This window comes from Eulemur rufifrons, chromosome 20, assembly GCF_041146395.1.
Source record: "Eulemur rufifrons isolate Redbay chromosome 20, OSU_ERuf_1, whole genome shotgun sequence".
Lineage (NCBI taxonomy): Eukaryota > Metazoa > Chordata > Mammalia > Primates > Lemuridae > Eulemur > Eulemur rufifrons.
In genome coordinates this window covers 4,404,241-4,431,989 of record NC_091002.1, presented here as the reverse complement: position 1 = coordinate 4,431,989, position 27,749 = coordinate 4,404,241, and the positions used below count along the sequence as shown (strand labels likewise).

The window sequence follows — 27,749 nt, the reverse complement described above, 5'->3', positions numbered from 1 at the left end:
CTTGAGGGCTCGTGTTTGGGAGGGAGGTGGCAAGTTAATCACCCGTGATGCTAGAGCGTGTGGAAGAACGCACAGAAGTAGCACACAGATGGTGACGTGTCCTCCCAGAGCCGGGGAGAGGGCTTTGGAGCTTGGTCCTCAGGTGCGTAGGAGTCGGCCAGGGGGCGCCGGTCAGAGAGGACCCAGTACAGAAGCGCGGCCTGTTCTGGCGGCGGCGGGACAGAGTGGAGGTGGGCTGGCCTGCCGTGGAGCAGGTGGGTTTTGTCCCAGCTTTGGCCCCAGCCCCTGGGAGCCACTATCTACTTTTCGTCTCTGTGACTTTGACTCCTCTAGGGACCTTGTATAAGTGGAATCGTTCAGGATTTATTCTTTTGTAACTGGCTTGTTTCAAGAGCACAGATGACCTTACGGTTCATGCATGTTGTAGCGGGTCAGAACCTGCTTCCTTTTTCAGGCTGAATGATGCGCTGCGTCTGCGTTCACCATTCATCCATCGATGGACTCTGCATCTTTCAGCCAGTGTGAACGGTGCCGCTGTGAACGTCGGTGTGCACACGTCTGCTTGAGCCCCTGCGTCCGATCCTCTGGTGTCAGCACCTGGAATCGGAGCTGCCGGGCCGTGTGGTGTGAATTCTGTGCTCACTGTCGGGGCCCCCGCACCGCCTGAGCCCCGTGCCGGTGGGATGCGTGTGGCTCGTGTCTGCCAGCGTCTTGCTGTTTGGACTCACACAACTCTCCTTTTCTCTAGGAGTGGGAACTGAAGAATGGGACATAAGGACAGGCACGGCTGCTTCAGCCTCAGTCAGGGACTGCTCACCCTCACCCGGCGTCCCCACCCGTGCGACCGCAGGAAGCTCTGGCAGCGTGACGAGTTCTGAGACCAGCACCCTGACCCCGGCTCACGTGTCTTCTTTCTACTGTATATTGTGCCCTTTAAAAAATGTACTCGTGAGACTTGGTTTGCAGCTTTGCTAAAAACAAAACCAGAAAGAGATGAAAAGGTGTTGTAAAAGGACCTGTGTCAGGTCAGGCGGAGAAGTTGCCTCTCTCTAACCTGTTGCATGATTGCTTTAACCAGTTTTGACCCGGCCCCGGCTGAAGACAGACGGATTCGTGAGCCCAGAGGAAGCCCTGGGAGGGCCGTGGCCGGGCGTGGACCCGGATGCTCTGGGTGGAGTGTGAGCGGCGTGCGGGCACTGAGCACACCGCACACGTGTGCCGGGAGGTCGGGGCCACGTCGCCCTCCCCCTCCTCACGAGAGGCAAAGGCAGGAGAAAACTGTGCTGTGAAGCATTTTTCACCTTTTAATTTTTTTTTTTTTTTTTTGTGGACAGATGCTTTTGCCACCAGGAGGTGAAAAGCTGCCATTCTTTTTAACCTGTTTTTTAAAAAATGTCTCTTTGTACTGTGTGTCGCACTTAGATCTAAGGATTTTCCAGAGATTTTGTATCTTATTAATTATTTGCGCTGCCTTGAAAGGCAGCAGAGTGTTTGTGATACTCACTGACGTGCCCTGCTCCCCGCCCGGCCACGCGGGCGGCAGGGGCTCCCCGGAGAGCCGGCAGCGGTGCTGGGGAGGGGAGGTTCGGCTCGTGGTCTGTTTCCAGGGCATTTACTGATGCATGGGGTGGGAGCAGTCCTTGGAAAAGGAAGCAAGTTCTGGAACTTGTGCAGTTGTAGAACGATGCCATCTTGGAGCAAGACATGGGCCTTGAGGGCTTCTCGCCCCTCCCCGCCCCCCGTCTCCAGTCTGTACATTAAGCCATGAGTGGGTCCGTGGGCTCGGCCTGCTGTTCCTTCCCGAGCACGGCAGCCTGGGCGGGCCTCATTGGTGGCTTTCTTGCTCGCCTTCTGTGCAATATTACTGGAGAGTTCAGATGCCTGAGGCATAGAGAGAAAGAGTTCACAGCTGGTTTCTACCCCGTGGGTCTGAGAATCAGACTAACTTCTTGGTCTCCAGAGGGCCGCCGTGGGGATGCTATCGTGTGGGAAGGTGCAGCCACTGATGGGGGATATGTCTGTGTCCCCAGAACCCCTCTGCAGACTGAGCCACGGGGACCCGTCACAGCGTGTGTGACTGTACAACTATAGTGATGCTGCTCCTGCTGAAAACCTTTCATCCACCATCTAGAATGTTCTTACAAAATATCGGAAGAGGGCAGGAAAACACAGCCTCCCCGAGTCCTCCCCGGAGCACAGCCTGTACGGGTTGGATCACCGTGTAACGTCACGGTGCTCGAGCCCGGCCAGAGCCGTGTTTGGTTTTACTTACTAGAGCAGGGAAGTTGTCTCCAGTGTATAGGAAAGTTCTATAGCAAGAGCGGGAAGCTGCATAGCTTGAGTCCACCTGAAACTGGAATTGATTGCAAAGCCATCTGCCAAGAGCATTTCTGGTTCATGAGCTATCAGCTGGCGTCCGCGCTCTGCCGCCCCTTCCTTCCCAGTTATCCAGGAGGAACATCACGCAGCAGTGGGCGCGTCGGCTTCCCCCAGGAACTCCCGGCGGGCGGGCAAGGAGGGCAAGAGCTTCCCGGAGGCATCAGCCTGTCCCCAGCGTGGCCAGGAGGAGCCCCTTCCTCAGTGGGGATTTTCCTTTTCATCACAGGAAGCTGTAACCACTTCGTATCATATGAAACTAATTTTCTAAAAAGAGAAAAATGTTTGATCTACCATAGATTTTTGCTGCCCTCAGGTCAAATAAAGTTTTCCAAATTAAGGCTCTTGGGCCATTCAGATTGGCAGCCTTCTTTGCCCACGAGAGCTGTGCCAGGTGTCGATTGTTATTAAATAAAGGGCAACCATGACCAGCCTGGAGTCCTGGTCTTGGCCCAGCACAGGTGGGCACAGGGACTGGTGGGGGAAACAGGCGTGGCATCAAGCGTAGCACGTGGCCCTCAGCTGTCACCCCGGCTGGCGTTGCCACTTTGCAGACGGAGACCCTGCAGCTCGGGGAGTGTCTTGCCCAAGGGCACAGGTGGTTGGTGCCAGACTCCCAGCATATGTATTTTGTTTTAAAAACCCAGGTTTGTAAATCACTTTCACGGCCACGAGCCTCCTGAAGAGGACAGCAGTGTTAGGCGAGCCCTTCGCGTCCCACGAGTGGTTGTAAATGGGTCCTGTGGGAGGCGAGGCCCTGACACCGGCTCCTTGGCGTCGTGTGTGCCCCTCGACACTTCCAGATTTGATCAGAAAGTTAGTTTAAAGCATCTGCTTCAAAATAAGTTATTTATTTGTATATGTTCAATAAATATAGTTTTTAATTTATATCTGTACATATTAGACACACAGGAGATGTCTTGTCAGAATTCTGACGGCGATCTCGTTTTATTACCCTCCCCACGTGCCCCAGGAGTGAGCACTCCCCGCTCTGGAGCAGCTGTGGGCGCGGCCGTCTTACCCTCTGGGGACCCCGGCCGGCGGGAGAGGCGCCCTCGCCCAGGCTGCGAGGTGCGGGTTGCCCGGGAGGAGCCGGCTGTCTCTGCGACGTCCCGACGTCCCGTCCACAGAGTGCTGGCGCGCTGTGCGAGGACGCCCAGGAACGTGGCGGCTGCACAGCTGGGGCTGGACGGGGACAGGTCAGGTGAGAGGGCCGACCTCTGTGGCTGCCCGGCCCTTCTATCCTGCCTTGAGCCGCAGTGTCCTTCCTCAGGGTCCCGCTTCCGGCCGTGTTTTCATAAAGTGTCATCAACCTTCAAAATCCCTTCCTTTTTATATTTTTGTAATGTTTTTAATTCACTAACCAACCTTTTTCATAGAAACAACTCTGATGGTTATAGGGCTCCTTTGGTCCCCCCGTGGGCACAGGTGTGGACCGTCAAGGTCCCGCTGGCCAGATTTTGTGGGGGCTCGGGCAGGGCGGCTCCGTCTGCACCAGAGGAGCCTGCGGCACCGCTGCTGGGTGACCCGCGAGGGTCTGCCAGACCACCCCACACAGATGACCCCAGCTCGGCCGGCTGCCCCTGCCCACGGAGCCCTTCTCTTGGGACCGACCAGGGGCCGTTCACCAGCCCCACAGTAAAACCTGTCTCGCCCCCTCTGTGCCTACGCCTTGGTGTTGCCAGACCCGATCTCCCCTTTATTCATCTTACTTGTCCCCAAGTTATTTTTGGCTATTTCCACATAGCCAAACTACTCTGATATGGTGGAGATTTGTCACTTTTCTGAAAAGTCTCTTTCAAAAATCATGTGTCCTCTGCTCTGGGGGCCACCTCTGGGAAGGAGTTGCAGATTCGCTGTGGCCACAATTTGGAGTTTGTCCTTTGTTTCCAAAGGACAGCTTTGAAGCTAGGGTTACGGGTAGGAGCTGTGGACAAAAGTCATTTGTTTAGGTCACATCTTACCTTGCCAGAAGAGACAATAGACTCTGCTAACCTACTCGTAGGGGGAATGTGAGCTTCGCCCACAGACCTTGCTCCCCAGGCAGTAGTCTCCGTTTACGCCCCCAACTCACTCCTTAGGGACCTCCCGGGGAGGGGCAGGGCCTCCCACCCGGAGAAAAGGGACGTGGCTTCATCTGCAGCTGGCACCTGTGCCTGGTGCCGACACAGGGGCTGACACCCTGAGCTCGCAGGCGGGCCCTGCAGCCAGGCAGATGTTGACCCTTATAAACAGCCTTTCCCAGGAGCACAACACGGAAGTTTCTATGGCATCAGCGTCAGCAGACAAGATGCTCCTCGATTTATATAAAGGTCACGGCAACATTTAAATGTTAAACTCCTGCCTTCCTCTTTTCTCTTTCTAAAATCATATTTCAGTGGGAACAATAACTTCAAATTCATGACGTAGTTTTAAAGAGGGTAGTCTTTTTGTTCCTGTTGTTATCATGAATACATGACGATGATGTGGTCATCATCCCTTAGTGGCCTGGGTTCATACTGTGAAATAACTGAAAATAAGTCAACTGAAACTTTGGCGCCGTCCACACACCTGGCACAGACAACATCGTGGGAAAAGCAAAACCACCTCTCTCTGTGGCACCCAAGCCACAGCAGGACAACTTGCCATTTTTAAAGGAAGGAAACCTTTACCCCTAGCACAGTTTTGGCTTCAGAGGCATCCTGTTGCTCATATTTAGAAGTGTTTCCAGCTGCGGTCTTCCAGAGAGCTCCACGCTGCCGTGTGCAGGTGGTATCAGGTATTTTGAGCTGTAGTCATGGGAGAGATTCTCGAAATGGGATTTTCAGATCATAATTCTTAGGGACCAAAGCTGTTTTTAATAAGATAATCCTTCTATTTGACTTTCTAATGAGAAAGGGAATGTTCACTTTAAATTTTAACATCAACTTTTAAATTATAGATATTCAGAATTGACCATGGCTATAAGTTGTAAAATGTTTTCATATTAAGAATGTAATTATTTCCTTATTGTATTTTTTAAAAACTAAAGTCATATTTAAAATTCTCTTTGAAAGAAACAGGCAAAGAAACGGGAAAGATTTTTTTAAATTAAATATGTTGTTAGTGCCCATTTTAAATGACTGTAAATATATTTTCACTGTGTTTCTCAATGTATTTAATTCATAAAGTTAAAATTTTATGAAAAGAAACGTACAATGAAAATACTAGTTTTCAGTCCACGTACCCCATTTTGTAGTTGCTTCTCTTGAATTTTCTGCCTCACTGATTTTTTCTACTGTTTTCCATGGTGTAACCCTAGACCGGCGCCCCTTGGCGCGGCGCAGCTGTGTATCAATAAACTGTACTCTTCCGGCGATCTCGGTGTGCGGCTGGTGTGGTGCAGACTGGGAAGGTGTCCTTGCAGGTGATGGCAGCCCTGTGCCGACGCTTTTCTTGGCCAAAAAGGGGCTCTGAGTCCACAGACCCGATATTCCAAAAACATCCGCACACCCAAAAGTGCCAGGCTCTGTGCCCGGTCAGGCGGTAGAAATGGATCAGACCTGCCCCCTGCTCCTAGGTGCTCGCTCTTGGCGAGGACATGCATAACCGGAGAACGCGTTCTGCGTGGAGGCCTGAGTGAAGATTTCCGGAATCCTAGAATAAAGAGCAGCCGACGGTGAGGCTGCCGGGTAGGGTTTTGCGGAGGGCGGGTTATTTGAGCGGGGCCGCGGTGTAGACAGGAGTCCGGGCAGGAGAGAAGCGAGGAGCAAGGTGGGGGACCTTCCAGGGGACTCAACGGCAGCAGCCGAGCTGTGGAGGCTGCAGGACGGGCACCGCCTGGGCACAGGCTGGCAGCGGGTGTGGCTGGGGTGCGGTGCGGGAAGAAGGTGGAGGGCAGGAGGGCCTCGTGTCCGGCGGAGGGGTGAGCCCTGAGACTCGCGTGGGGGACAGGCGTCCGGGGCTGCCACAGGTGGACGTGTCCACCTGGACGACTGACCGAGAAGGCAGCTGGACAGATGAGGAAACCCCAGGGTGCCTCGCGTTCTCCCCGGGAGCTAACCTTGAGCCAGGCAGGCCGCAACCTGAGCAGCAGGGCTGGTGCTGCCACCCAGGCTGAGACACAAGGGGCGGCAGCTTGGTGGGGTGGCACACACGCGGAGGTCAGTGGTCATTGCGGGGCCTGCTGCATTCAAAGTGCCCTCAGGACGTGTGAGTGAACATGTGAGAGAGGCCAGGTCTGAGCACGGGAGAGCTGTGGCCTGGAGGACCCAGGGACTTGGGTGACAGATGGCCCACCTAGACCCACCTTTTATAGGCCGAGGGCCAGGTGACCCAGATGGTACCTGCACCCTAATTCTGCTCTCCGTATAGTACTGGCAGTGTTGGTGTGGCATGGGCTGGTCGCTCAGATAATGGAGGTCACCTGCTGTGAACAGGAAGCAGCTCTGTCACAGCTGGGAGGTGTGATCAGTCCTCCAGGTCACCTGTGATGACAGAGACATCATTCCCCCAGCGCCCTCCGCCGGCCGCCTGACACTCAGAGCAGCTGCTCCGCGGCAGCAGCCGAGAAGGCAGAGTCACCCCTGCTGCGTGTCAATTGCCCGTCTGGGCGGAGCCGCCCCTGCTGCGTGTCAATTGCCCGTCGGGGCGGAGTCGCCCCTGCTGCGTGTCAGTTGCCCGTCTGGGCGGAGTCGTCCCTGCTGCCTGTCAGTTGCCCGTCGGGGCAGCCTGTCCCACTGAGCCAGCCCAGCCACAGCTCTCAGGGAGGCTGTTTTGAAGCGAAGCTCCTTGGTCTTTGAATAGAGGTCGTGTCCTGGTGGGCTGCCACGTGGAAAGAAGTGGCTCTTTAATTTCTTTTAAAACTTAGCAAGAGGACACCAGAACTCTTGGCTTTGCTTTTTAAAACCACGGCAAGTACTCGGGAATATTGGTCCTGTGAGTTGCAGTTCTGGGTGACGCAGCCCAGGGAACAGACCGGGAGCAGCCCCTCCCCGGGAGCAGAGGAAACGCCGCCGATGTCCGCGGTCCCGACATTTTATGCAGGAAACTTCAGTTTCACGATGCTGTTAGAAGTGGCCCATTGGTCGAAGGGTAGGGCAGGAGACGTAGCGGGGTGCAGACGGTGACGGGGTCGGGCATGCGAACCTGCAGACCGGGGGCTCAGGCTAGGTCGGTCCTGAACCCGGAGGGGTTGGTGCCTCCGGAATTCTCCCCCGGGCCAGTGGGCCGGTGCGGAGCCCAGCTGGCTGCGTCCTCCCTGGGGAAGCCCGCCGGCCCCTCTGATGTGCAAGGCTGCCCACGTGCTCAGCAGGCTCGTTTCCTGATGCCCTGGCGTGTGGGACCTCGCCACCCTGGGGCGGCCCTCTGTGCGCACACCTTTCACCCGCGAGCCGTCTGGAGCCCACACCCACCGCCTCTTTTTTGGGGCTCCCAGGGCTCTCCCATGCCAGGCCACTACAGCCTGCCCTGGTCACCCCGGGGGGCACTGCCACTAGACGCAGCTCAGTGCCAGAGCCCCTGCGGTGGTTCCAGTCGTCAGCCCCGAGCCTGCGCACCGGCCTCCCCTGTTCCTCTGGCAGGAACCACAGCGAAGGTCCTGCTCCTGCCCCGCTGTCCCCGCTCTGCCCCTCCACTGTCCCCGCTCTCCTCCGCCTCCTGACCCACCTGTGCTTCCCTGCGTGGCCCATCCCTGAGGACTGTGATAAACTGTCTTTCCGATGACAGCGGTTCCTGGTCTGTTGGCCTCACCTGACCTGAATGATAACGAGCCCTGTCGTTCCACACTTTCCAGTCCTCCGGGAGGGGCAGTCAGCCTTGGCGTCGCCACGCTGCGGTTCGAATCCTGGCTCCATTTGCGCAGGGTGGCAGAGCAGTAACTGGTAGGCTTGTGAGAGTCGACAGTGTGAAATGCCAGCATGGTGCTGGCGCCCGACTCCTGCTCTGGGAAGACAGCCTGCAGCCCGGATGTGGCCCGGCTCCCGCACAGTCTCCCAGGGGCCTCCCCCAGGGCCTCCCCTGATGCCTCTGGCACCCACCTGCGGTGCAGCCTCGCCCTCTCCCAGGGCTTCCGCCAGGACCCCTCCTGCTGGGCTCTCCCCACCCACGGCCCTGCACCCACCGCCCCCTGGCCTGGCCCCAAAGTGGGCCTCGTCCAAGCTGGGTGCAAGCTGGGTGTCTGCTGTCAGGCGGCTGCCCGGCGGGAGGGCAGGAGTGTGGGGGCTGGGGCGGCAGGCCAGGCCGGGCCAAGGGAAGGCAGCGGGCAGGAGGCGGAGAGGGCAGGAGGGGCGGAGGGAAGCAGGAGTGAGGCGAGGCGAGGCCCAGGGAGGCCCACGGCTGCTGCGGGGGGCAGGACCTGGGGGCCTTGGCTGCGTGGCTGCTGAACTGTGGGCTGTGGCTGGGACTTTGCAATACAACCTCCTCACTAGATGCCACCTGGGCACATCTGTGGCTGGAGACCTGAAGTCTGGAGACGGCAGGGCCACCCTCTCTCACCTCCAGGCTGTGTGTCTGCAGGTGCCACGCAATCTTCCCCAGACGCCCCTGCACGCCTTCCTCAACATGGCACAGAGCAGAACTCACCATCCCCACCCTGGGCCCCGGCCCCTACAGGCCTCCCGGCCACCCCCGACAGGCCCCAGACCTGGGGGTGAGCTGGCCTGGTCCCAGCCCAGCCCAGCATTCTTCCTAGTCACCTCTGGACTCTGCACCCCCATCCCTGCCCTCCAAGGCTCAGCCTGCATGGTCCCTCACTGGACCCACTGCCCAGTCTCCCTGGGGTAACCCTGCCTCCATGGGGAAGCCCTTGGCAGTTTCTAAAGCACAAATCTGTCCATGTCCCTGTGTGCTCCCCCTTCCCTCGGGATGAGGCCCACTGGCCTGGCTTTGCCTCTCTCCTTCCATGTCCCACACCTGCCCCTCTGCCCACCGCGTGTCGCTGAAGCAGATCTAGACACCCGGGGACCACGTACCCACCGTTCCAGCCACGTGCATCCTGAGAGAGGTGTCCTTTGCTTTCATGGTGGGTGGGCACGGACTTGTTGCCCCACCAGGACCACCTCTTCTGCGGCGACCCTTGGCCTTTGCATCACCTATAAAGAAGAGGCACCTTGGGGAGGACCAGCCAGGTGGCTGTCGGTGTCAGAGAAATGGTTGCTGGGGACTGACAGAGCCTGCCCTGACGTTCCCTCTCGCCCACCCTCCAAGTGCCTCTTCCTCTGGGCCTGGAGCCCTGCGCCGGCCTCGGCTCCCTCCTCTCCCTCGGCGCTCGCTGATGCTGTCACTGCAGTGGAGCTCGTGATTCCTGGTGGATGTGGCCGTGGCGGAGGCACGAGCAGATGCTTGGACACTGTTGGCATTCGCTGTTTGTCCTCCTCCTTCGCCTTTGGCTTCAAGTGAGCACTTCCAGGACGATTGTATGTCCCCAGGTGTGCTGCACAGCTGTGCGTCCCAACATCATCCTCTCTGCACAGCTGTGCGTCCCAACATCATCCTCTCTGCACAGCTGTGCGTCCCAACGCCGTCCTCTCTGCACAGCTGTGCGTCCCAACGCCGTCCTCTCTGCACAGGTGTGCGTCCCAACGCCGTCCTCTCTGCACAGGTGTGCGTCCCAACGCCGTCCTCTCTGCACAGGTGTGCGTCCCAACGCCGTCCTCTCTGCACAGGTGTGCGTCCCAACGCCGTCCTCTCTGCACAGGTGTGCGTCCCAACGCCGTCCTCTCTGCACAGCTGTGCGTCCCAACGCCGTCCTCTCTGCACAGCTGTGCGTCCCAACGCCGTCCTCTCTGCACAGCTGTGCGTCCCAACGCCGTCCTCTCTGCACAGGTGTGCGTCCCAACGCCGTCCTCTCTGCACAGGTGTGCGTCCCAACGCCGTCCTCTCTGCACAGGTGTGCGTCCCAACGCCGTCCTCTCTGCACAGGTGTGCGTCCCAACGCCGTCCTCTCTGCACAGGTGTGCGTCCCAACGCCGTCCTCTCTGCACAGGTGTGCGTCCCAACGCCGTCCTCTCTGCACAGGTGTGCGTCCCAACGCCGTCCTCTCTGCACAGGTGTGCGTCCCAACGCCGTCCTCTCTGCACAGGTGTGCGTCCCAACGCCGTCCTCTCTGCACAGGTGTGCGTCCCAACGCCGTCCTCTCTGCACAGCTGTGCGTCCCAACGCCGTCCTCTCTGCACAGCTGTGCGTCCCAACGCCGTCCTCTCTGCACAGCTGTGCGTCCCAACGCCGTCCTCTCTGCACAGCTGTGCGTCCCAACGCCGTCCTCTCTGCACAGCTGTGCGTCCCAACGCCGTCCTCTCTGCACAGCTGTGCGTCCCAACGCCGTCCTCTCTGCACAGCTGTGCGTCCCAACGCCGTCCTCTCTGCACAGCTGTGCGTCCCAACGCCGTCCTCTCTGCACAGCTGTGCGTCCCAACGCCGTCCTCTCTGCACAGCTGTGCGTCCCAACGCCGTCCTCTCTGCACAGCTGTGCGTCCCAACGCCGTCCTCTCTGCACAGCTGTGCGTCCCAACGCCGTCCTCTCTGCACAGGTGTGCGTCCCAACGCCGTCCTCTCTGCACAGCTGTGCGTCCCAACGCCGTCCTCTCTGCACAGCTGTGCGTCCCAACGCCGTCCTCTCTGCACAGGTGTGCGTCCCAACGCCGTCCTCTCTGCACAGGTGTGCGTCCCAACGCCGTCCTCTCTGCACAGGTGTGCGTCCCAACGCCGTCCTCTCTGCACAGCTGTGCGTCCCAACGCCGTCCTCTCTGCACAGGTGTGCGTCCCAACGCCGTCCTCTCTGCACAGGTGTGCGTCCCAACGCCGTCCTCTCTGCACAGGTGTGCGTCCCAACGCCGTCCTCTCTGCACAGGTGTGCGTCCCAACGCCGTCCTCTCTGCACAGCTGTGCGTCCCAACGCCGTCCTCTCTGCACAGGTGTGCGTCCCAACGCCGTCCTCTCTGCACAGGTGTGCGTCCCAACGCCGTCCTCTCTGCACAGGTGTGCGTCCCAACGCCGTCCTCTCTGCACAGGTGTGCGTCCCAACGCCGTCCTCTCTGCACAGGTGTGCGTCCCAACGCCGTCCTCTCTGCACAGCTGTGCGTCCCAACGCCGTCCTCTCTGCACAGGTGTGCGTCCCAACGCCGTCCTCTCTGCACAGGTGTGCGTCCCAACGCCGTCCTCTCTGCACAGCTGTGTGTCCCAACGCCGTCCTCTCTGCACAGGTGTGTGTCCCAACGCCGTCCTCTCTGCACAGGTGTGCGTCCCAACGCCGTCCTCTCTGCACAGGTGTGTGTCCCAACGCCGTCCTCTCTGCACAGGTGTGCTGCACAGCTGTGTGTCCCAACGCCGTCCTCTCTGCACAGGTGTGTGTCCCAACGCCGTCCTCTCTGCACAGCTGTGTGTCCCAACGCCGTCCTCTCTGCACAGGTGTGTGTCCCAACGCCGTCCTCTCTGCACAGGTGTGCGTCCCAACGCCGTCCTCTCTGCACAGGTGTGTGTCCCAACGCCGTCCTCTCTGCACAGGTGTGCTGCACAGCTGTGTGTCCCAACGCCGTCCTCTCTGCACAGGTGTGTGTCCCAACGCCATCCTCTCTGCACAGGTGTGTGTCCCAACGCCATCCTCTCTGCACAGGTGTGCTGCCTCTATAACCGATACACACGCGGCCGTCAGGCCCCCTCCCACTGTACAAAAGCCTCAGGAGACCCTTCCCTTGTGCCCTTTCCACCGTGTTGCAATTGGTCTCAAACCTGTCTCACATTCCCACCAGGATGGGGGCTCTTTGGGAGCAGGAGCAGCCACCTGTCTCTGTGTCTTTGCTGCCTAGCACCAGCCTTGTCTGAGAGCAGCTTTTCAGAACCGCGAATTTCACAGGGACAACAGCAACAATAACACCTAATCTTCACGGTGATCGCTCTGCACCAGGTGCTGTTGTAAGTGCTTCTCCCACATCAGCTCAGTCTGCTGAGGTTAAATGTCCGTTTTCCAGTCATGAAGCGACGGAGACCTTGCGGATCCATGAAACGTCCTGCGACGCAGATCAGACTTCGACTGAGCTGGGATCGTTTTTCTCTGTGTGCCGTCTTTTCGGCAGTGGAAACACTCCCATTTTCTTCAGCTGATCCTTCCTTCATTTATTTATTCGGGAAATATTTACTGCACACCAACTGTGTCAGAGGTGTGCGGATGCCACAGGAAAGCAGACAGCCGGTCCCTGCCCCGCGGGAGCCGCTGGGGGTCTAGGGATGCCGTGGCGGAGGCGCGTGCTCGGCGGGTGGCCTTGCTGGCAGACCCGCAGTCGTAAACTGTGGGAAGGCAACGGAGGACTCGGGGCTTCTGGCTGTGGCAGGTCACGAAGCGGAACAACTCTCCGTGGAACACATGAGGACGTCCCCAGACACAGGAGATGAGCACGCTGTGCTACCTTGTCACCCTCTCTGTCATCGAGAACTTGGAAGGTCCGGAGGACACTCCCTTTGACGAGGTGTTGGAGGAGGTTCACTGGTACAGGTCTCGTTCTTGGAAAGCTCTGTGGTGGCTGCTTTTTGCAAGTCAGAGCTGAGATGGGGCCTGTCGCCACTGAGACTAGGTGTCCGAGTGCCATGGGGACAATGGGACCCTGGAGCAGGAGAGTCCAGACGGCAGCTCCCCATTTGCAGAGGCAAAGTGCGGTCGTTGCGGTTCGAGGCCGGGTCTTAGCAGCGGCCATGGTGGTTGTGCTCACGGAGCCGTTCCACGGTGACCACTTCCCTGTGGTGTCCCTGGGAGTCGGACGGTCCACCAAGGTCTCACTCTGTGCAAAATAACCAGAGAGACATACTCTAGATCTGGTCATTAGGGAGCCCCCCGGGCCACCACGCAGATTGGGACCCTACCAGTCCCTCGCCTGAGCCCCAGGGACGCAGGGCAGGTTGCAGCCTCCTGGTACGGACGTGGTCTTGGTGAAGTCTGAAGACCCCCCTCCGTCCCCAAGGCTGCTCACTGGGGTGACTGTGCCCCGAGGGAGGAAAACTCCTCACACTCCGGGGGACTCAGGGACACTGCCTCTGACCTGAGGCACAGGCCTTGTGCCCACCCTCAGGGCACGCTGGCAGCGGTCGGAGTAGTGCTGAAGTTGGCTCCCTGTCTGTTACGGTGGGTCTGGCATGTGACCAAACCCGCCGGGCTGGATCCCGCCACGCCTGAGCGTGCAGGTGGGACACGCTTGGTGACGGGCAGAGCCCCCCTGCTGTTTCCCCGTGGGACTAGCGTGGCAGGAAGGGCCACCCTGAGAGCCCCTGAAAAGCCCTCTTCCCGTTAAAACAGTGAGAGAAGCAGTATTTCCTCATCGGGAGAAGCGCAAGCCCGGCAGGCGGCAGGGGTGGGCACTCCTGTTACGCCTCCATCGGCGGCAGGACTTTCCTGGTGACACGTTGGGCCTGTGAATTTAGGAAGCGCTGATTACGGTGGTAGCTGCCATTTCAGATGTGGCTGATTCCTCTGAAATGAGCAAGCTCCCAGTGCCCGGTGTGCAGACAAGCCGGTGAAAGGCGAATGCCTTTTTCTTCCTGCTGGTAACGATGCCACCGCAAACTGCCCGCCCGGCAGGAGCTCCTCCTTGGCTGCAGGTCGGTGCTGACGGCCGCGCCCACGACACGATGCCGGTGGGTCTGGTGAGGAGAGACTTGCAGATTCTCTAGAAACCTCAGGGAGACACAGACGTCCCACGGCCCTCGTACTGTGGCAGTCAGGCTTGGTCAGGAGCACAGAAGCTGCTCTAGATATTCCGAGTTAGGGAGGATTAACGAAGGGTCGCAGGCGTAGGCAGTCCCCGGTGGAGGGTGGCCAGGAAGAGCCTGTGGGTCAACCAGAACTTGCTGTGGGTCTCAGGAACCTCCTGGAAGCTCCCAGGGACTGGTTCAGGCTATGACCCAAAGCAGGTGGCTGTAAAGGGCTGTCCTGGGAGCTGCTCCAGCTCTGCCCCTGTCCCCACGCCTGCCTGTAACCGCCTCCCGTGAGCACGGCCCTCCCTCCAGTCCACTTGGGAACCGCTTGGTGCCTCTCGCTCGGCAGCTGCTACTCCTGAAATGCAGGGGCAGTTGGGTCCGGGAAATACAGTTCTCCTCCTGTGCGTTAAGAGAACTTGAAGGAGGCCGAGGCAGTGCTGGGTTGAAAACAGGTGACGCAGCGTGGGGCATGGAGCGCAAAACACACGCCCAGCAAAGTGGGGTCGCCTTCTGGGGACTCCTGGTCATGAAACATAAACAGAAGCCACCTGGGGCCAATTTAATGACCAGAGTCTCATCTTGCAGTTGTCTCAAAACAGACACTAAACCTTTGGTTTCAGGGCTGTGCCCAGGGATTTTTAACTTTCTACTCTATTTTATTTTCACGTGTAGTTGGATGAATACTGTTGAGTGGTGTTGATGCCCCCAAACCAGCCGTTCTTGGCGGGCTTGCTTCCAAAGCACTCCTGTGGGTAAGAGGATATCTTTGAGGTCTTTCCTGTCTTGAAAGGTGCATGCATCATACATTTTTGAATTCTTAGAAATGTTAGAGCCTCCTCCTGTTTCCTTTACAAGTGAATAATAGATGCCCGGACTGAAACTGAGCCACAGACTCTTCCCATCGATACTTGTAGCAATCCCTCCATGGTCGTCTCCCGGGTTCAGACCCGCTGAGAAACTCCAGCCACCCCTGTGATCCGCCTCGTAAGTGTGCTGTGTATTCTGCTCAGACACTTGTAGGACTTTTTTTCATCTTTATCTTTCAAATTCAGAAGTTCTTTACAGGATGGACTTTTGCCTGGGACTGTGTGAGCCCCTTGGTCTGCAGACTGAGTCTGTGTCCGTGTAGCCCAGGGAACCCCAGTTCCACGCTGAGCTCACTCAGTCTCTCCCGTGTCTTCTATTTTCTCTACTCTTCATTCCTGTGCTATTTTTAGGGATATTTAATCTGTCCTATTCCTACGAATCTGTCACCTAGGTGGTGACAGTTTTGTGTCATCCTCCGTCCACTCTTCATCTGCCGTGCAGACTTTAATTCTGCGCATCCATTTTGACTGTCCTTGCTCATCTACTTCAATAACGTTCTTTTCTGCTCAGCCCGCAGACTTGACCGCCTTGTTTCACAGAGGGTGTGTTTCCTTGCATTGTATGTCAAGACAAAATGCACAGTTTCTAAAAATTCTCTCCAGCTTCCTTTAATAAACTCTCATCCACACAATATGCCCTTTCTCTGCATCCACAGGGCAACCATCCAACGCCTTAGACCGTGGGATTGTTTTCCGGCCCCCTCCCCAGGCCCCCGGGGCTGTGGTTGTTTTTGTCCCAGTTACTTATCCTTGAATGGGGGAGCTCCCTCCAGACCCCGCACCTTCCTGTTCACGGCCGGTCCTGCATTCTCAGAGGCTGACGAAATCCTTCTCTTCTGCATTTCTCCGAGGGCAGCCGAGGGGCACAGTCCCAGACAGACCACGGGTCCCAGTAGGCTGCGGCCACGTGTCTGCCTGCAGAGTTGAGGGGGGCTCGTCCCGGACGCCATGGCCCACTGTTAAACCCGTGCATTCTGTGGTTGTTCCTTGTCCCAAACGCGGGGACGTGTGGGGCTGTCTGTTGGTGCACTGGCTGTCTTGCCTTTTCCTGTCCTTTGGAAGCAGAGTTCTGCTTCCCAGCTGCCACGGGTGAGACCTGACCTCTGGCTTAAGGGGTGGGGGGGGGGGGGCGTGTGATCTAAGACGAAGGGTTCTCTGGGATGGCCGTGCAGCCCGAGCAGGGCCCCGAGAGGTCACGCGAGGATGCCAGCAAGTCGGGAGCTGCTGCAGCATTTGCGACCCGAGGACACCTACCTGCCCTGTACCTGGGTCCTGGACGGAGGCTGGGAGAAACAGCTGGACGGAAAGGCTTCGTTAGACTCTGTGGCCCAGGTCTCCGGGGGGGCCTTCGCCTGCTGGCAGTTTTGTTTGTGTCCTCGGTGCACCCACTTCACACCTTCTCTTTCTCCGCTCAGCCCCTCCCCGCCTCCCCGTCAGCAGTGACCTTACTTCATCCTTCCCTGAGAACACGGATCAGCCGGAACGCTACCACCCGGGTGCTTCCGTGGGCCCCTGCTTGAAGGACGAGGTCCCTGCTTCCAGCTGGCCCAGCCCCTCTGCGCGTGCGCGGGGCTCTGTCCCGCTCGCCCCTCAAGGAGGCCTCCCTCTGGGACGCGCCTCCTTTCCCGCGGCACCTCCTGTCTCTCCACCTCCGTCTGCTCGGTCCCATCTGCCCCGTCTCACGTTCCCAGCCGCTGCCCCACTTCTCTGCTCCTGAGTCACAAGAACGTTCGTGACAGCACGACCCTGCACAGTGGCTGTCCTCTCCCTCACCTCCACGATGTCCCCACCCACCCCCAAGGCCTCTGTCTGGCGGGGTCAGCTCCCCGCAGCCGCCTGCGTCTCAGCGTTTCCCCAGCTCCCCGGACTCCACACCCTTCTCCCGGCTGCTCCGGCCCAGCTGGGGCCTGTCCTGCTAAGGGCCAAGCTCGCACCCGGCTGTGGGGACGCTGCCCCTCCGAGACGGCCCACAGGCACGTCAGTCTTAGGGACTTTTACCTTCCCGCCTGACTCTGCCCCCCAAGCCCTGCCTCTCCCCACCTCCCGTGGTGCCTCTGACCACCTGGTTTTCAGGTGCGCCCGGTGACGTCCTGGACGTCTCTCTTTCAAGCCAACAGTGAGTCCCGCGGCTCCATCTTAAAACTATGTCCCCAGCCGGCCCACGGCTCTCAGGACGGCCTCGCAGATGGGCTCCTCCCTGGTCACCAGCTTCCCCTCTTGACGCTTTATAAAGGTCGACCAGATCACGTCCCTTGCCCTGCCCTGCCCGTGGCGGCCGCCCATCTCCCCGCGCCCGCGCCGGCAGAGGCCCCTGGGCGGGCCAAGGATTCTGAGCCTCAGTTCCCTTGACTGCTGGAGGGGTGGTGGCATCGACTTCATGGAGTTGCCACCAGGAGGGTTTATGGAGGTGCGTGGAGAGCGCCCCCCGCCCAGCCTGGCTCACGGCAGAGACTGAGGCGGCCCTCATGGTGGCCGTCACCCTCGGCCCCGCAGCACGGGGCTGGCTGGCACAGTCTCTCCCTCACCTCCGAAGGCCGAGCGCTAGCTGGATCCTTCCCAGAGCGTTGGGGCCATAATGTACACTGCGGACGCCCTCCCAGCGCCGAGCCAGGGCGCGCCCCAGCAGGGGCGCGGGAGAGCCGGCGCCAGCTGTGATTAACAATCAAATCACCACGTATGCAAACGCCAGTGGGTTATGGGCGCACGTTATTAACACGCCTGGGCTGGCGCTGCTTAGAGCCTGGGATTGGCAAATCTGAGCTTACTTGGCCGCAGGCTCCCGGCCGTGCAGGCTGAGGGCTGCCGAAAGGAGGCTCATGCCAGGCCCAGGAGAGGCTGGGGACGGCTGGGACAAGCCATTGCCACTGAGTCCTGGTGGAAACACAGCAATTGGCATTCATTCCAGCAGCCCGAGGCTGGTGCAGTGTGTTCCTGTCTAAGGAAATCTGGGTGTGCTGGGACGGAGAGATGCCGGAGACGCCCTCAGCCGGCGGTGGGCGCGTCTTGCGGCTCGTGTCGCAGCTGAGCTCGGGCTGGCGGCGATTTCCATCCAGCTGCTCCCGCCTGCAGGTCTGCTGCGCCCACGTGCGAGGCTGGTCCCTGCCCAGTGCCACGCGCCCCACTTAACAAGGGGCCTAGGAGCCGAGCACCCCTGTGCCGAGCAGGTGGCCCTCCCTCTGCAGCGAGGGGGACGTGCACCCTGAGGAACCCGGCGTCTGGGCTAGGGGTGTTCTCAGCCGATGGTCGGGTGTGGCCGAGAGACGGGACCCGGGAGGCTGGAGGAAGCCGCTGGGCTCTCTGGGCGGTGCTGTCAGGAGGCGGGTCCCGCCGCCAGTCACCGGGTGGGCACAGCACAGGCTCCAGACGTGTTGACGTGGGGCCGAGAAGCACGTTATCACACCCATTGGCCTTTTCCCAGGGAGGAGACGCTCCGCAGAGCCGGCACACTGGAGCGGGAATTCAAGTTGTCAAATGGTGGCCGAGGAATTCGCAAGCCCCCGAGTCCTGCCGGCTGGAGTGAGGGAGAGGTGGGTCAGCTGCTGCCGCTCTCCCAGGAGCACCGTGCGCTCGCGCTGTCACTCCGCACGCCCGCGCCGCCCTTGCACGCCCTCCCTCCCTCTCCGCACGGGGGTTCCCAGCACCTGCGCCAGGCTGGGGGCCCTGGGCTCCCTGGTTGAGGTGTTGGTCATCGTCCACCTCCCCCGGCCTGGGGCTCCCGCCAGGTCCAGGGCCTGGTCTCATGCGTTCGCTGCCCCACGCCCAGCGCCCACCCAGGGCCTGGCACGAGTTCGCAGGAGCGTGAGATCTGGCGGGAAGGATTGAGGACGTTGATGAAGACAAGGAGGTGTCACAGCCCTGAGGAGGAGGCCTGTGCATGTGCAGGGGTGTGGCTCTGCCCCGCCTCCGGGGTCTACCTCACCCCCACCCGAGCCCCGCCCCGGGCTGACTCCTGCCAGAGGCAGTTACAGAGCTGTCGTCGCTCTGGGCGTGAGAAGAATGCCGTGTTCTGTTCGCCCACTTAGAATACGTTCACGGGCAAGTTCACAAGCGAGGCCGGGCGTCCTGCTCGTGGAGCAGACACTCACCGGGACGGCGAGACCCCCAGCTCTGAGCCCTGGCCAGCCCACCGGCAACGGCGGCCTCATTTCACTCTGGACACGGTTGGGAGCCACTCAGCAAACACACGCGCGTCTGTGAGCGTGTTCGTCCATCTCCGCCGCCAGCCGTGTAGGGTGAGAGTAAGGAGACAAGATTGTTCTTCACCGGGTATCACAGTTGCAATTTCAGAAAAGCAGTGGACACCCGGCCACCAGGGAGCGTGAACGCAGGGATGGAAGGGTCCGCCCACTGCACAGAGGGAAGTCCCGTCCCCGCGGGGCAGCGCCACGCCCGGCCTCAGCCTCTCTCCCGGCAAACGGGTGTGGCTGCGGGACCGGTGCTGCCTCTGGGGACGAGGCGCCCACTCGCGCAGGTGCCCAAAGCAGGCGGGTGCTGGGGTTACCGTGAAGGTGAATGTCATTTGCAGCCTGCCCCAAAGTGTCAGGAACTGCTCCTTGTTCCTCTCACGGGTCCTTGGACACATTGCCTCCAGGGACCAAAATTCTAGAGGCCTGTGTGTGCACACATTTAGGTAAATGTTGAAAAATATCTTCATAATAAGGCAAAAGCTGATCATATTCATTTAATCTTTGTTAAAAGCATCACAAATGATTTATTGATTTTTAAAAAGGAAAAATAAGAAAGAACGCACCGCCGCTGTTATGTGCATGTACCAGTGCGTGCGCGGCCCGATCCCGTGACAAGGCGCCAACACCGGTGGCCTCTGACTCCAGGTGCCTGGGGATACACCTGGACGCCACATATACGGAACTCCAGGCCCACGACCAGGTAAACACGCAGCCTACGGTCGATCTATGCGGATATGCAGACGGGGCGAATTGGGTTATGTTGGATGCCACCACATTCCCAGGTTCTCGGATCCACACACCCAACATGTTCTTAATAGAAATAATAACATAAAATACAAGAAAACCACAAGTAACTAAAGAAAAAACCCTACCCAAACAGCTGAGCGCATTCACTCGCGTGGTCAGGGAAGGTCAGAGACCCCCAGCTGGTTCCCGCAGGCACTGGTGAGGCTAAAGAGGGTGGAGGAAGGCCGCTCCAGGGACCCTGTGCTGCCCTTGGGCCTGGGGCCCGGACTGTGCCACAGTCTGTCCCTGTGTGTCTGGCACTTGCTGGCGGTGGTGACCAGCTAAGGGACAGGTGCTGGGTGGGGTGGCCAGTGGGAGGCCCATCTCTGCACATGTGCCTTTGGAGACTGCCAGCAAGTGAGTGGCGGATGTGGCAAAGGTCCCGGAGAGTCACAGTTTCTCACTGGCAGTGGCCCTGCCAGCCCCATGTCCCCAGATGCCCTGTCCCCAGGAAGACCTTGAGGACAACTTGCAGGGCGACCTCTGGAGGAGGTGGTCCAGGAGCCCCAGCTGGTGGGCAGGCAGGGCGGGGAGAGAGATTTGGGTCCAGCTGAGACACCTCTACCCTCTGCTAACCCTAACCCTAACCCTGGTTGTGTGGCCCAAGTGGCTCTAATCCTAACCCTAACCTTAACCCTAACCCACCCTAACCTTGGCTGTGTGGCTCGAGTGACTCTAATCCTAACCGTACCCCTAACCCTAATCCTAACCTTGGCTGTGTGGCTCAAGTGACGCTAATCCTAACCCTAACCCTAACCTTGGCTGTGTGGCTCGAGTGACTCCCTTTGTCCCTGTGGTCTAGAAGTCCCCACCTGGACCCCATGGGTCACTCACTCAACAGAGATGGAGTGCCTCCTCCTTGCGGCACTGCTGTGGGTGCCAGGGCTCATCCTGGGCCCCTCCACTAATGGGTCCTGCTTCTCTTCTGGGGAAAATGGGTTAAGGCCCCCTAAGCTCCAACATGGTGCACAGGAGAACGTCACACCTTCACTCAGATTCCCTGGCCAGCCAGTCACCAGCCTGGACTCCAGCGTTCCCCACCTCTGAGAGAGAAGCCAGGGCTACCAAGAGCCCTGCTGGGAGGAGGGGAGGGGAAGGGGAAGGGAGGGGAGGGTGAGGGGGGAGGGGGAGGGGAGGGGGAGGGAAGTGCTGACTTCCCGTTTCAAGGCAAAAGGTGAGCTCCCCCCGGGTCCCTGTCTGGACGTACACTAGCATCCCTGATTCTAGGCAAACTGGGTGAGTGGACCTTGCACTGCGCTGGGGAGCAGAGGGCTGGTTCTGGGGACACCTCTGCTACCGTCTTGCTGTGACCTTGGGAAAGTCACTCCTCTCCCTGGGCCTCAGTTTCCCCTTCTTCTAAATGAGGGGCGTGCTCCTGACAGCACTTCCAGCTGTGCCATCCTAACCCCTGCTGGCCTGGTCTCCTCATAGGACCTCAGGCGACAAGGAGGCGCGTCTGGGGGCTGCCCCACCTGCCCACCCTTCTGGGGGCTACTGTCTCCTTCCAGGGTGGGGAAGGGCCATTGGGTGGGAAAAGCCCCAGGGGCGCCCCCTGCTGGCGGAGCCGGGACCTGCAGTGCTGGGTCCCTGCGCCTGCCCCTCCCCCAGCCGCGGGGAGACCAGGGGCGTCTGGGTCTGGAGGGCGCCCTGGGCATTCGGGAAAGGGGCTCCCGAGAAGGGGGCTCTGGCGAAGCAACCCAGATGCCACCGCCTGGCCACAGAAACAGAAAGTTGAGCGCCCCAACCCCCCAGCCAGCTACCTAGAGAGGTATTTACAGGTCTGCACTTTCACGGGAGGTGGGACAGCAGGCCCCGGAGGGTGGTGACAGGAGAGCCTGGCTCAAGGCGTCCTGGGCTTTGGAGGCCGCTCCCAGAGGGAGGGTGGAGGGACGAGGGAAACAAAGTCCGGAAGGGCCCAGGCGCCCTGCAGGGACAGGTGCCGCAGTGCCAAGTGTCTGAGTGGGTGGCGGTTCTTGCAGCGGGGGCAGCGGGCGGGCTCCCCGCCCAGGCTCCAGGATGGCCCGACCTCGGCCCGAAGTCAGGCCAGGCCTTGGGCCGGGCGACAGCACGTGGCGCAGCCAGGGCAGAGCCTGCCCGAGGTGGGCCTGGTGTCCCCAAGGTGAGCCTGGCACCCCAGAGGGGCAGAGTTTGGCTGTGCTCCAGGGGGTCCCGTGGGCCCGGGCGGGCTTGGATTGACCAGAGGGAGGAGTGCCTGTCGCCTGGCATGGGGACAGCTGGAGGAGGGGGCTTTTCCGCAGGTTTCTGAGGGGATGTCGGTCCAGCCGCCGGCTTCGCTCGTGGCTGTGTGCCCTCCACGGGGGGTGGAACGACGGAGAGGAGTGTGGGCGGGTCTGGCCATCAGCTCACCAGGTAGCTGTGCATCTCGCGGGAGTTGATGCTCAGGACCACGCCAGAGTGGTTGCCTAGGAAACAGGAGAGATGTGCCGTAAGCAGACACCCTGGGCTGGGGTGCGGGGAGACAGGGCCACGCGGGATGTGTAGTGGTCTCAGCCAGTGTGCAGGGGCATCCCTGGGGCCGCTCAGCCCGTGCCAGGTGCAGGTGGTGACTGAGGAGTGGGCTCTCCCGGTGCCGTTGCGAGCAGTGGACCCCGAGGGAAGGCCTGTGAGGTGAGGCCCAGGCCAGCCCCCGATGTGCCCACTGACCTGCACGGGGACCCCCAGCATCGGCAGCAAGGGGGCACGGGAGGGGCTGAGGCTTCGCCCCGTCCTGGCAGTGGGTGCTGCAGGGCGCGGCGTGGCGAGGCCCGGGAGGCGCGAGCAGGAGAGAGGGGCACAGTGACATCAGCGGCAAGGGGTGAGCAGGAGTCCTGGGGGCTTTTTAGGGGCTGGGCCTGGGCTTCAGCGTCTCAAGCTTAAGGGCGGCAGTGGCGCCTGGGAAGGACTGTCTGTGGGGCACCCACGGCGCTTGGGCGGCGCCTGCGCACACCAGGGCTTGGCTAAAACAACCTAGTGCTGCACGCTGCTGCTATTCCTCAGGGGCTCGAAAACAAGGAGCTGTATGAGGCCGGGGAGCCGGCCCGTCTTCCTGGGGGCCTGCACCCCTGTCCACTGGGGAAGGCCTGGGTCCTCGCAGGGTGTGCCACCTCCTTCTTGTGGGGCTGACGGTGGGGAGTCCTGGGGCGCAGGACGCTCACCCAGCCCGGGGGCGCACAGGCTGCGAGCCGAAGACCTGGTCCACCCCGGCTTCACCCCTGGTCTGCTAAGGTGAAGACCTCAGCTTTCCCGTCTGTAGAATGGACACAAAGCCTCACGGGGGTCAGACAGCGCTGGGCAAATGACAGCTGTGGTTCTTGCTGCTCCCTCAGGCTGCAGATGCATCCCACAGTGAGGAACACGCCTGGCCGGTGGACATGGGGGTGATTGGCCACTGTGTGGACACCAGGGGCCCCCAGCGTGGCCGGGGAGGGCGGGAGGAGGAGTGACCAGCCAGTTCCGTTCAGCTCCGCAACCACTCTCAGGGGAGAGCGAAGGTCATAGGTTTTGATGTCAGGCCCACCTGGGGCTGGATCCAAGGCCAGACACTGTCAGCTTGTGTGGCCCCGGGTGAGCAGCTCACCTCTCTGTCCCTTTCGATACTTTAAAATGTGAGGACAGTGATTCCCACTCTGCACAGTCCTGGGGGCGTGTGGGTGCAGGACAGGAGTGGCCTTTGAAGCCGTCTGACGATGACTGCGGCTGGCTGTGGCAGGGCTCTTGTGGAGCTTCCTGCGCACCGGACTCTGCTCGGTGGGAGCCAGTGTCCCCCCCAGAGCCAGGTGCAGACAGGAATCGCAGGGCAAAGGTCAGAGCTCTGGGGGGCCTGCCTAGATGGGAGTTCCAGCTCCCCCCTAGCTGGACCTTAGCAAGGATGGTTGATCCCTCTGTGCCTCGATTTCCTCATCTCTGGAAGAGAGCCTGCCTCCTGGCTGCGGAGCCGAGACCACCATGGAAGGCACCCCCACAGCCCAGCCACTGGCTGTGCTGCCTGACGCAGGGGCAGGGCAGGTGCCGTGGCTCTGCCAGCAAGTTTCAGAACCTCCCAGGCCTCAGTTTCCCTACTTTTTCAGAGGAAGAGTGGTAGTGCCCATTGTGCTGGATTGCCTCATGCTCCGCATGCAGTGTGGCCTGGCCTTCCCCACCAAGGGCAGAGTTGGTTCCCATCCCCTTGCACAGGGACAGACCTACAGAGCCAGAAGCAAGTGACAGGGCCCGACTCCGAGGCCAGGTCATGAAGGGGAGGCAGCCCCTGCCTGGCTGCTGCTCTCTCTCCACTTGCTCTCTGAACGCGGCTGCCATGTTGGGAGGAAGCCCAAGCTGCATTGGGTGTTCTGGTGATAGCCCCCGGTGCGAGGGTAACCGACTACCTGCGCTAATTGCCAGATACCTGCGTGAGGAGGCCTCTGAGACCACTGCAAACCCAGCCATTGACCGCAACGTCAGGAGCCACCAGAGAGAACCGCTCGGCTGAGCCCAGTCGATCCCCAGAAACCGTGAGAGAAAATGGCCACAAATGATAGTGACACACCACTGAGATGAGTGGTTTGTCGTGCAGCCACGGACAACTCGCTGTCCTCTCCCACTGTGCATGGCTGGGAGTGAGTGTGATCGTGCCAATGAAAATGCTGTGCAAACTGTAAAGTGCTGTGCTGTATGTCCACGTGTGAGATGCTCACTGAGTCATCGTTGCCATGAGCAGCAGGGTTGGCTGTGGGGAAAAGGCCCCAGTAGCCTCGGGGAAGCCAGCCCTGTTTCCATGCTTTCCCTGCCTCGGTGGGGCTGCACTGGGCTGTTTAGTTGTTGCCAGACACAGTGCCCTCAGCTACCACAAGGTCCCTGAAGTAGTCCCTTCAGGTGGCCCTGGGGGATCCCATCACCCGCATCCTATGGAGGGAATGCAACCGGTCTGCCTGGCCTGGTGTCCCGAGCCCCTGATGGCCCCAGGCAGCTGGGTGGGTGGCCTGCGGGAGGATGGGGTGGGCTTCTGGGCGGGCATTACCTAGACTCTGCAAGTCGAGATGGTCATCTACAAACCCCTCACCCTGGATGGCGCTCTGGACGTCCTCGCCGTGGCCCACTGGGCTTGTCATTTCCTGTTCCTTCTCGTTGTGCATCTGGGCGTACACGGTCCTGCCTGGGCGTTTCCTGTGGGATGGGGTGGGGGCAGGGCACTTAGCTCAGGGCAGCCACCCAGCCCTCCTGCTCCAAAACCTCAGTGGGGTCGGGGCCTGGTGCAAGTCTGCTCCAGAGGCACCTGCACCAAGCCCGAGTCTGTCTCCTGCCCTCCATGCAAAGCCACCTCCTCCAGGAAGCCCTCCCTGGTTTGTGCTCTCTCAGCCCTGGATTTCCCTCTGTCCTGACAACTGGTGATCACTGTCTACTTGTCCATCTCCTCTTATAACTGGCCCCAGGGAGGGAGAGGGCCTCATACTCTCCTTTATCTCCGCCACACCCGGCGACCTTGACTGCATTGGTGCACATTCCCACACCACGTGCAAGGCTGGCCCGCTCTGAGAGGCGCCTGCTGAGCCCTGTCTGGGCTTCCCAGGGTCACGCTGTTCTCAATTCTCTTCCCCTCCAGGGGCCAGAGGAAAGGGAGGTGGCAGGCATGGCTCCTCTGCCTCCCCTGGGACTGAGCGCAGGACCCGAGTTAGTCCAATGCTTCTGAGATGTGGGGCTGTTTGTTACGAAGCCAGCCCAGCCTGTGCTGACTGCCGCACTGCCACTGGGCCCAGGCTGCGAGGGCCTGAGGCCTCAGGACAGTTTCTCTGTGCTGCCCTAGGTGGGCCTGGAGCTGTGGGGACACGCTTGCCCCATAACTGTGCTCCCCCCATTTCCATGGTGACACAGGCACGAACTGACTCAGTGCGAAGCCTGCGTGTGCTGGCACTGGGCCGGCCACTGGCACCCTTGCCTCTCTCCGGACACCTTCTAGGCCCCTCAAGGCCCCCACTCTCCTCCTCCCACCCACCGGGCGTGAGTTGGGGCCAGGACATACAGGGCTCTTTACACAGGTGCAAGAAGCCTGGGGCATTTGTGGATGCCACAGTCTGGCCCTCGGTGGCCTGAGGGTGGGGAGAAAGATACCTACAGAGACCAGAGTCCGTCCCTGCTGTGGTCTCCCCTCCCTGCTTCCCACCTTGCCTGGCCAAGCCGCCTTCCCCTCCCGGGGCAGCGAGCGACTCTGCAGCCCGGTCCCTCCGCCCGCATTTCCCAGGGGGGCGGGGACCAAGCCCAGATGACACTACGCTCAAGGGGGCGAGAGACAGGGTGAGGACAGCGCCAGCGTTCGCCTCCCACGCGGCCCTGCCTGGGACAGGCGCCTCCCACCGTCCTCTCCCACAGCGTGGGGACGCTGGGACCCCGCGCCTGCGAGGGCCTGCGAGTCCAGATCAACTTTGTAGGGCGATGATGCAGAGAAGGCACAGGGGACGCCTGCGGGACCTGCGGTTCTGCTCCTCTCCGCTCTCCGCCCTCCCTCGTCCTCCCCTCCTCTTCCTTCTCTTCGTCCTCGGCTCACCCCAGCCCTGCTCCTTCTGAGGCCCCTTTTACAGATGAGGAAACTGAGGCTCAGAGCCTCAGAGCCAGTTGGCGCAGGGCAGGGGCGAGGCCCAGGTCTCTGGGACCGACTCTGTCCTCTACCGCTGTCCTGCGGCTGAACAGGGTCCTTGTGAGCCAGCGTGGAGGGTGCTCGGTGCAGGCCCTGGGGGCAGAGACGGCTCGGGCTTGCCTCATTGGCCCGCAGGAAAGTGCCCCAGCGGGCACCTGTCCGGCAGCCAGCGCCTCTGCGAGCTTGCAAACCAGGAAGGCCACAGCATAGACCCTGCTTCATCTCTGCCCTGCAAACTCCTACTCATCCTTCAGGATTCCCACCAGAAATTGCCTCCCCAGGGAGCCCTCCAGATGCTCCAGAGCAGCTCAGGCCACCCCTTCAGGTGCGGCCGAGTAACCGGGCAGGTAACAAGCTGCTGGACATGCTTCCAGTCCCCCTGAGTCCCCAGCACCTGGGCCAGTCCCTGGCACCGTGGGGTGCTGTGCACACATAACCACTGCTTATAACACAAGAGGTTCACAAAGGACAGAGGGAGAGAGGGGTGAGGGGTCCAGGGCCAGGGAAAGGGCGGGGTTGGGGGGCAGGGCCCTCGGCTCCACACGAGCACCAGGAAAGCTTGAGGGAGCCGTCTCCTTCGCGGTCCTCAAGGGCCACCCTGATCGGGAGATGGAGGCCCCTGGAGCTGACCCAGCAGGAGGATCACGTCTGGAGGCTGCGTTTGCAGGAAGGAGTCTGGGGGCACCGCCTGGTCACCGTTACCCGTTCCCGGCTCCAGAGCCTGGGTGAGCTCAGACTGGCGGCCCTGCCGTGTGGCCACGACTCCTCCCAGCGGGGCCGGCCGCTCAGCCCATTTACAGATAAGGACCAGGCTCCGAGGGAGGAGGGGAGCCAAAGCCCCCTCAGTAAATGCACCCCGTCCTGCTGCCCACCAGCCTCGGCACGAGCCCCCGCCCGCTCCCACCGCGGGTGTCCCCGAGCAGCTCTGTCCGGACGCCCTGGAGCCTCTCCCGCTGGAGGGCCTGGTACAAAATGCCGCACATAGGGAATGGCTGGACGGGAGCCGAGGAAGCACAGACGGGGCCAGGCCTGCGTCAGCTGTGTGACCTTGGTCAAGTTACTTAACCTCTCTGAGCCTTCGTTTTCTCATCTATGAAATGGACCATGTCCCTCCTGTGAGGGGGAGGATGGGTGGAGCTGCACGAGGTGACGGCTGAGATGCCCAGGCAGAGTGGAGGACATGGGTGCTGGTTGGGTGGCAGGTGGCGGCTGTCACTCCCGGGGACCCGCAGGAGGTGCAGAACCAGGGAGGGGCTGCGTGGGCATGCGTCTTCCCCCCCGCAGCCC

At 60.5% G+C, this 27,749-nt stretch overlaps 2 protein-coding genes across 3 annotated transcripts in view; one reads left to right on the top strand and one right to left on the bottom strand.

Annotated features, from left to right (window-relative positions):
* AFAP1 (actin filament associated protein 1) overlaps positions 1-956 on the top strand; it is a 97,443-nt gene extending 96,487 nt beyond the window's left edge. For both annotated transcript variants that reach the window (XM_069495851.1, XM_069495850.1), the window contains one exon: positions 749-956. In XM_069495851.1, the coding sequence (XP_069351952.1) occupies positions 749-775 (27 nt within the window). In that variant the 3' untranslated portion in view covers positions 776-956. The remainder of the gene's footprint in view (positions 1-748) is intronic.
* A 20,055-nt stretch (positions 957-21,011) lies between these two features.
* Positions 21,012-27,749, bottom strand: part of SORCS2 (sortilin related VPS10 domain containing receptor 2) — a 467,883-nt gene continuing 461,145 nt past the window's right edge. The window contains exons 26-27 of the mRNA XM_069495848.1: positions 24,894-24,997; positions 21,012-22,278 (exon numbers count right to left, since the gene is read on the bottom strand). Of these exons, the coding sequence (XP_069351949.1) occupies positions 22,214-22,278; positions 24,894-24,997 (169 nt within the window). The 3' untranslated portion in view covers positions 21,012-22,213. The remainder of the gene's footprint in view (positions 22,279-24,893; positions 24,998-27,749) is intronic.